At 41.5% G+C, this 9,735-nt stretch overlaps 1 protein-coding gene across 5 annotated transcripts in view; it reads right to left on the bottom strand.

The window, feature by feature from the left end:
* Positions 1-247: 247 nt before the first annotated feature.
* Positions 248-9,735, bottom strand: part of pax2b (paired box 2b) — a 28,780-nt gene continuing 19,292 nt past the window's right edge. For 3 of the 5 annotated variants that reach the window (XM_041962208.1, XM_041962210.1, XM_041962209.1), the window contains exons 8-10: positions 3,794-3,895; positions 1,565-1,651; positions 312-388 (exon numbers count right to left, since the gene is read on the bottom strand). In XM_041962208.1, the coding sequence (XP_041818142.1) occupies positions 312-388; positions 1,565-1,651; positions 3,794-3,895 (266 nt within the window). Of the gene's footprint in view, positions 389-1,564; positions 1,652-3,793; positions 3,896-9,735 lie in introns of all 5 variants that reach the window. The other 2 variants (XM_041962206.1, XM_041962207.1) reach the window with 1 other exon arrangement.

Here is a 9,735-nt window from a genome sequence, read left to right as displayed (position 1 = left end):
TTTTAAACCACTGCAATTAGCCACAGTTTTCCTCGTGTGTGAAGCGACTTTCAGTGTCTCTGGTGATGTCTTGTAGATTTTCTTTTTCTTTTTCCTTTTTTTTTTTTTGGCTTTGAGTGTCCAAAAAAAAAAGCTGTGAGGAGGGAGGAGAGAAGTCGTCTGGAATTCCAAAAACCGCTAAGTTTCTCATTGTGTGAGCCGGGAGCATTTTATGCGCAGTTGCTCAGTGTCCAGTGGACCATGCCGCTCACACCGGGGCAATATGGAGGCTAAGGCCATGGTCCTGCAGGTTGATTTGGTTTCCATGGTAACTAGTGACGGTCATAGGCAGTGGCAGCAGTGGGAGGGGCGGAGCCTCTCGATGCGGCACTATAATAATAAGGGGAACCTGAAAGTTAACAGAAGAACGAACCATTTGAAACAACAAATACAGTTTTTACTGTCATTTACCAAAATTGATGATCATTATTATCAGTTTAATTGTTACGCTGATGTTTCATACATTGTTCCACACTGAACTTTTACTCCAAATATTTATGGTGTATTGACCGTTCCCTAAGTCCCACCTCCTTCATTACTGCTGCTATCCCTGTCAAGCAGGGATGGGTCTGGGTCTTTGGCTCTTTAATTTCAGACAGCCAAGACAGACAAACCTTTCAAGCCTGCGCCTGCTAACTTTCAGGGCTTTCCATGGCAGAATTTATCAGCTCTAGCTAGCTAGCTAATCAAGCTAACTTTAGCACCATGACTTGGCTCGAAAACGTCATCTCCAAGGTGACTTTTTAATGTTTCCACTGACTCACTGCAAGACGGGAATCTTGTAAAAGGGGGTTTAAATATGCTCTACATGATATCAGGCTGAAAGACTGAGGCCAAGGCTTCATGTCTTAGCCAAAAGTTAGCATCCTCACCAGCTGATGACATGGAAACCAAGTAAGTTGTTGCATGGCAGTGTGTAGAGGTAGCTAGTTAGCCTTGTTTTATAAGCATGATAAAGAAAATAAAGCTCATGCTGTTGTTTCATTCAGCATAAACCTTTTTGGGTGCTTAACTTACATACTTGTTCGTATTTCCAAACACGTTAAACCCCAGTTTTCACTTTTAGCTTTACAAGGAAAAATGCTTTCGCTAACTGATGTGTTAGCAAACTAGCGCTAAGCTAACGTTAGCATCAGCCTTGAAAAACCTAAACACAATGGTTCTGCTAGTCATGACAGGGCTCCATAGTGCTTGGTTCCTACTGTTAATCATTTGCAAGTTAGCAGGGCATGCTAACGATTGTAGCTTAGGATAGAGCAAATAAACACACCATTTAATCCATTTTGTACATTTTTCCTCTTGTGTTTATGGTTTTGGAACGCCTAGAAAAAAGGCACCATCCTCTAAACTCTTTAAAACTCTTCAATTGCAACCCCACACACACAGCTTTAGCATGGCTTTAGCATGGCTTAAGTCTGCCATGCCTGCATGGTTACGGCTGCTATTGGACAATCGCTGTGCAGGGGGAGGGCATTAGCGAACGGTCAGTTAATCGTTCTCATCCTCTTTCTCGCTCTCTACTCACTTAGTAATGCTGGGTTGCTGAATCGCCAGGCTTCATTGTAGGTTGTGTACTGCGGATGACTGTAGGGGTTCCCCGAAAACTCACTCCCTGCAAAACAAAACAACAAATCAATTAGCATTTGAATGCATCAAACCATTACCCCTTCACATGCAGTCATTTCTCGTCATTCAAAACAGGATGCAATTTGAGGGGGAAAATGATAGTCATCGTTGTGCGACCAGTCAAGCAAGTAATTTATTTCTTTTTCATTTCACTTAAGTTATGCAACACTGAACAATACAGGATGTGACACTGAAGGCGGCTTTCCCTGTCCCATTTATGGATATCTACCCATTCTTCTTCCTCCAGTATATTCCAAACCGGTCCAATAAATAGAGAGTGGTAATAAACAGTTTCATGCATACATTTTTGATATGCTGCAATAAATCCTGCAGCCTATCTTAGAGGAATTTTAACATCTCCAATCTGAACCCCCTCTGGTCTGAGCTGTGGTGTTTGGTACAGCAGAATTTCATTGCTGGGGAAGTAACTTGGAGCATGTCAGTGAGCACTGCTGTTGGTTCAACACGTTTCTTTCTTTTACGAGACAATAAAGGCGAGATTTTATATGAAGCTGGTGAGAAATGGCTTTGCTTTAACAGTGTTTTGCGCCTGTCAGTAAATCTTAGCGGTTGTGTACAGGATGAATGGGTTGTAACACAAAACCACAAGGCATGGGATTAAGGCCCTCATCTTTTGCTTTGTGCCACATAAGAACAAATGGAAAGTAAAAGTATGTTTGACGTGACGCTTTTGCCCCAACATGATTTAACAGTTTTATTAGTCAAAATCCAAAAGTAAATCTGGACTGCACTGCCACTGGCTGCTACCACATCTCCTTTTGTTTATACTGTTTGCTTTTCAATGTCTGTTTGCACAAGTATGTCAAAATATATATATATATTTAAAGTCTCTATATTTTAAAATGGCTTTTTTCATAACAGAAGAAGATAGGAAAACTTGAGAGCACTAAGAGAGTGCACACCTGCTATGTGCCAAAGTTTATTTAGATTCATAAGCTATTCTCGATTCATTTTAAGAATAGGAAATGTTTAGAAAACCCATCTGCATCCAAATATGCGTAGTTGCAAAGCATCATGGGATACATGGGGCAGATTTTTTTTATTAAAGAAGTGAAGCAGTTCAGGGAAAAATATCAATAATGACTAAGGTTCATCTAAATCACAAAAATTATTTAAAGAAATGTAGCTTTGAGCACCACAAATAATTCACCTGGCATGAAGAAATATGTATTTTTGCTATTTTGGTTAATTGAGACTTTAAGAAATCCTTTAAAATCCTTTCCGAAGCACTTGCTCCTTGTTCCATGACCTCATTTTCAAGCTTCAATGAAATATGTTTGCAAGCTTTTTAAAGATTAGCTGCTAACTAACAAACAGAAACAAATGGGAGAGTTAATTTAACCTTCTTGGCTGAGGTGACGACGAAACGCCTCATGGCAGCCCTTCGTAAAGGAGAAAAGAGGAACAGCCAGAGCCTGTGATGGGCTGTGTGATTGGTAAATGATATGCTAACACAGGACACACTCCACTGCTTTCCCCATCCGTGTGGTTTAATCACATTAAAGCAAAATGCCGGCTGTGTTTTGGTGAAAATGTGTGTGGTGATGCCGGAGCTGAGGAAGCGTATAAACCCAGCACCAAAACCGCATCCCTGCTCTGTTCCTGGCAGGAAAACACAAGCCTGACCTCCTCAGAGAGACAGCGATTTGAATATTTACCGGGCTCCCATGCCTCTGCCTTTTGACCCTTAACTGTTTGCTGTGAACCCGAACTGCAGGTTAAGTAGAGGAGGGGAAAGGGATATGCTCCGGAGCTCAGAGGCTGGGGAGGGCTGGTAGTGCTGTTTATCGACGCCCGGCGTGAACGACCACGCAGGGAGATAATGAGCCAATAAGGCGAGAGGGGAAAGCAGGAAGGAAGAGAGAGCGACTGTCCTCTCCCCTGTCTCTGATCACTTATTCAGCCTGTCTAATCCAATCATACACACAGAGCTAATATAAGGAAGAGTGCGCCTCTTACTCTGCAGGTCAATATTTATCGCCTCTCTGCGTAATTTGGCGCTAAAGCCTCTTCCCTCTGCTCCTACACCTGTTCGCCTCCAGAGCAATGACACCCGTTCAACGGACCCTAATGACAATATGAAGCAGCGACGTCGTCTCTCACTCACCAGGAACCATTCCAGCGAGCGTGGAGGTTGGGTAGCTGCCCTGGCCTGTGGGGGGAACATGAGGGGGATACCCAGGTAAGGTTGTGTTGGCCATATCTCGACCTGGAGAGACAAAATAAAACAAAGAACATATCATCAATGCTTTCCGGCTTTAATTTCTGACCTGGAGAAATTGCTTCTCTGCAGAACTCTTTGCAGATTTTAGCAGATTTTGGCTCTTCGGAAGAACTATTCAGATCCTTGAGTAAAATAGCAATACAGCATTGCAAAAATACTCTTTTACAAGTAAAAGTCCTGCATTCAATTAAATATTATCATCAAATTGAGCTCAGTGTAAATATCAAAAGTCCTCATCATGCAGATTGGCCTCTTTCTTACTGTTAGTATTGAGATTAGATATATTGAATTACTGGAATATGACTACGAATGTATGTACTCTGTGTAGCAGGTGGAGACGGAGCTAATTTGACCTACTTTATATACTGTTGGTCAGTTAAATCAATGCAACTGTGTCATTTTTCACTGGTTTTATATTTAAAATCTAAATCTGCAAAATTAATATCTACATAACTATAGCTGTTAAATAATAGGCCTATAATGTTTCCCTCTGAATTGTAATGGAGGTGAGGTATAAAGTATCAAAAAATGGAAAGATTCAAGTACAAGTACCTCAAAACACGTGAGTCAGTGGGCTTTCTATCTCTGCTAACCAGCTCCTGCTGTTATATAACACCACTTTTAAGAGACAAAAATTTGATTTTGCTACAGACATCATGACTCATCACCACCACCGCAAGTCAGTCAACACAACAACTTGATTTTCAGCGTAGTATAGAGAGGCTCAACCTGCCTGAGTCAAACTAAAAACACAGGCAACTGATCACCGGTCGCATAACTATGTCTCATTACACAGTTCCGACTTCTCTGAACATGGCAGCCTTTACTGATTCCCATAAGGCTCCTCTCTTCTCCTCTGTGGCCGCAAAGTACGGGCACACTGGCCCCTCTGCAGAGCGTCACCCGCCCGGCTGCAGATATTCAGCTCTGTAATTGAGAGTGACGGTTGGGTCGTCCTCGCTAGCCACGGGGACGTTGGGACAACGGCACGTAACCCCAATCTGCACAGGGGCCTGGGCAGGAGAGGCCCCTGTCATATTGTCAGCTGGCTGTGAGGGCCACTTGGACTCAAAGGGAAAATCATCTACCAACGGAGCTTTAATGAGGAACCCGTGGATGAAATGCATTGCAACATCACAAGACAACTGTTGTCCACGAGGTTGCCTTTGCAAACAATTGTTCAGGGGAACAGAGCTACTTTTTATTAAGATGGTCCAAATAAAGTGCACTCACAGCCTGGTGAAGTCTTGACTTACTGCAAGTTTTCGTTTATAGGAAACCTTTTCATCCTTCAACATAAGCACAGATGGAAGTATTTTTTTTTTATTTTTGTCGCATACAGTACAAGATCAGTATGGAAAATGTGATTGCTTCTACATTTTTTTAGAGTCCGAGACAGATTTTAGTTTCAACTTTTATCTGGTTAAATATAAGACAATTACTGAAAATGAATACACAGCATTTTGCATCTAAAATGTTTGTGGCGCCTTTGGAATATGCAAAGAAAAATATTATGTAATAGAACAAAAAACAGCAAAAATTAAGCAAAAAAAAAAAAAAGCTTCATAATGAGAAAAAAAAAAAAAACTCAATGCAACACATTACCTCCCAAGTACAAAGCACATTTATCTGTCCGAATATTGAAAACTGAATCATGCTGCCAATTAGCATTGGTGATGAGAGCATGAACTACAGGCAAATTTATATATTGACTTAAAAATCAATTTCTCGAGCAACTTATTCTTTTAATTGAAGCTTGAGTGTTTGAGCCCTCTGGGTATTGAGGCACCTACAGGCTGGCAGGCATACTGGCTGCAGGGTGGGGGTGGCACGGGGGCCGGGGAGCGAAACGGCTGGTGAATCTGGTGGCAGGGAGGCAGGCCTGGAGGTCCCCGAGACTCAGGCCTGCCAGGGAGGAGGAGGAGGAGGAGGAGGAGAAAGTGGGTGTAGATGGAGCTATGGAAGCCTTGTATGGCTCTTTCTTTATGTAAGGCGATGATGGATGAAGGCCTTTTTTCTCTAAATGATACGTAAAGAGGCAATACAAGAGATACAAGAGCACGTGTGACCTTCTACATGCGTGTATGCCACATACATACATACAGACATAGATTATATCCAGACATAAACAGACACATCAAAGGAAAAATCCAGCCAATAGGAGAATTCAGATTGTATTATTACACTAATATTAAACTACACTGTAAAATCATCTATGAATACATGCAAAAACACTGGAATTAGAGAAACAGGATGTTGTCAGGTGACACTTTCAGCAGTTGGTCAATCAAATTAATTATTTTGTGAGCGAACAATTAAGTGACTTGTAATTGACTACTTCTATTCCAATACATTCTAATGAAATATTGTACTTTTTACTCCCCTAAGATTTTGCATACAAATCATATTGTACAATGACGCATTGCTTTAGATTAAGCTACTTAACTGTATTTAAAGTGCTTCCAGTTAGCTCGACACTTATCTGCTACGTTATTAAAATGCTGCTTACATTTCTGTCATAAAAATTCAAAAATGTACTATATACTTCATATAATAATAACCTGCTATGCATAATGGTTGATCTGTGACACTGCAGAGCTATTTATATATGATTTTAATGCAGGGCTTGTAATGATTCCCCTTTTTTCATTGTGGCAATGCTATGTTGATTTAAGTAAATGATCTGAATATTACCTCCACCACCGGAGACACTATCCAATTGCACTTGCGTCTTTATAAAAAATACCATACTGTTGTCAGTATGGTATTGAAACACACACCAAATAAAAGAACTTTTCCATTTGTGACCATGAATTGTGTGCTGAAGATTCAGTCTTATGTTGAACCACTGCTCTCTATTATTTGCAGATCTCTGCACTGATGGCAGCATTGTACAAGGCCTGGTAAGATGTGTCTTTTGGTTAAAGCGCTGAGACTCAGCGGAGTTAAAGAGCTTTGCACAGAAGAGTGAGGTCATGCCGGACCTTTCATTTATAATAAGAATTAGTTAGCCACAAGCCAGTGCACATAAGTCAAAGGGAGCCGTGGGAGTACTGTAGGTGGGGGGTCCAGCAGGGGTGAGGCCATTGTGAGTGTTTGTGTGTGTGTGCAGACATTGGTAACTATTGTCTAACTGTCTCAGCAAACACAGACCCAATCTTTTCTTCATGATTATTGCAGCAGCTACAGCAGTCGTACATGTTTAATAAAAGCAAATACTCTTATCTCTTCATTACCTCGCTTCAAAGAGATGATATATATAATGAGCGCAGGGTCTCATTAGAAACATCTAGTTTAATTTCTTTAAGATATAGCAAAACCGGGGATAACTAGAGATGAACAAATCACACTTTTTCCACTGCTTTTCCTCTTCAAACACTGATTCTGAGTCAGATTCCCCGACACTGATCCAGTGCCAGTGGCAGGGTTTTTTTTTCTTGCTTTAACTGGTGAAACTGATCAGTTTTGAGGCTGTATCAATGCATCACTTCCTCACTGCAAGTGGACTTCCTCATACACCAAACTCCATTAATGTTTGTGAACAACTGATAAGCTATTTAATGTGGTTCGGTCACTTCTAGCCGATACTTGATCAATGTCAGCCCTCATATTGATCCAGTGCATCAGATCAGGGCATCAAAACTTTCAACTAAACCTTTACTGCAGACTTCAACCCTCATTCTTACCTTGAATATCAACAACAAAGCAGTTTTTCCCTGAATTTTTGGAGCAGACGAGTGAAAATCATCATGCGTTTCGGTAAAATTATGATTTGCTATTTAATAGGAGATGCGGAGAATAGGTTTTCTAAAAGGCTACCCAGTTAATAAACGTGACGTCAGTCTGTTGCCATCCACATTTTTTTTCCATCACTTGTTGACTCTGATAATAATAATCAGAGTCTCTGCTGAATCCTGTTTTTGTATATTCCAGGATACAGTTGGCAGTGACTGCCAGCAGCTCTGTGACTGTTGCTTTATGTCCGCTTTAAAGCCCTCTTTCAGAGAGGCGCCGGTTCGGAGAACTCTCTGTACAGCAATGATAGCCTCATTAGCTGCTTCCTAGCCTTTGTTGTTTTTACAACAGAGATGTGTGTCCAGATTCTCATTAAAAGATGGCCTTCTTTATATTGTCTGCTTCCTCTGACAGTCCCCTTAGATTGAACGCCAGCAAATCAAGCTATTTATTTTCCTCTGCCCTCTTTTTCCTCCCCTGCGAAAATCAATTCAAAGATTTTTTGGTTTGCTGTAACAAAAGCCTGTTGATTTCCGTCTTAATTTGAGAAGTGGCTTGTAACGGTCGCCACAGAGCTGGGAATACAGTATTTCCTTGCTGTTAATGTGCCTTGAAATGTCTAATTTTCACAGACAGGATCCTCTGAGTGTTGCACTTTTGCAGGTGTTTGACTAAAAGGTACAAACTAAGAACAAACGTCACCGTGAAGCACTCCTGGTATTTTTCTTGATTTCAGCTACACAGAGTGACTGAGGACATCATACAGCGTAAACTACTTTGTCTCCACCCGATTATACCGTGAGGAAATTCTTTGGTTCTATCTCAACGCACAACAACATGACAGGGAAGGTTGTGCTCGCGTTTCGCATTAGCATCAACTCAGTTTCTTAAAACACAAACAGAAAAGCGGGGTGACCTTCTCTTTATTTGGCACGGGAGCAAAGTCGTTTGTGAATGACTCCTTTGCTTGCAAGAGTATTAAATTTAGCACGACAGGGACACCTTCATGTTTGCTACAACAACAACCAAAAATCTTTGACCTCCATTTTCTAGGCTATATGCAGAATGGGGCAATTTATCACAAGCCAAAAAATCTCAGCGCCCTAATTAATTACAACTAAGTAAAGAATGTTTGGAGAGCCAAATTGCTTTAATTCCCCAAACACCGGCTGAAAGTCATTCATTATCAAATGTGTGCTCAAAGGTTAGTTTGCTTTTGTGAAGACGAAATAAGCATTAATTTCGGAGCCCGGGCCTGTGGGGAGACAGGCGAGCGCTTTGTCAAGAGGCCACACGTCACTGACGGCAGGTTCGCTGTCTGATCTTTGCTCGCTGCTCACTGGACAACGGCGGGTCCCGGTGCTTCATGTGTAGAGCACTCACTCACCTTAATTGAAAGTTAAGTGTTGGATGGTTATGTTTGCCGCTTGAAGTTTTGTTTAGAGAATTGACGGGTGGGGATGAAGGAGTGTGCGGCGGCAGCTGCTTGAGGAGGAGAAGTGTCATTGACACAGGGGCTTTAAGCCTTTGGAGGCCTCCATTAACAGGCCCAGCAGGGAATATGTTTAAAGAGTCTTCAGTATGCAGTCAATGAGCGGAGATGTGTAAAACTCCAACTGAGTGCTCAAGGGAATCCGCTCAGATGGCTCACAAGTCTGAAGCACCAGCGAGAAAACAGGTGGGCTCCAACTAATTTCAGGAAATACAGAAACTCTCTATAGAAATAGTGGACAATTGGCCGTATCAAGGCCATCTCTCCATTTATTTCTCAAAATACACAAAAAAAAAGTTCAGAGCTCCTCCTTCTGCTATTCATAAATTCACCCAGGGCTCGCACCATTTGAATTTTAAGCAGTTCGGATGAACAAGAATAAGAAGCACTTGAGATGAAATCCATCTCGCGAAGGGAACTCATCAAAGAAATTACTTCCCATATCAACAATAGAAATTACCTCACAATATGCAATTGTCCTATCCACATATTCATGGAACCCTTTGGTGTTTTTATGGGGTAAGAGGGACTATTTAGCAGGTAATACAGCATTAATGTGGAGGAGAGGGAGAGGGAGAAAAAACTGTTTTAATGGAAG

This window comes from Chelmon rostratus, chromosome 21 (genome assembly GCF_017976325.1).
Source record: "Chelmon rostratus isolate fCheRos1 chromosome 21, fCheRos1.pri, whole genome shotgun sequence".
NCBI lineage: Eukaryota > Metazoa > Chordata > Actinopteri > Chaetodontiformes > Chaetodontidae > Chelmon > Chelmon rostratus.
This window is presented reverse-complemented; position numbering and strand designations above follow the sequence as displayed.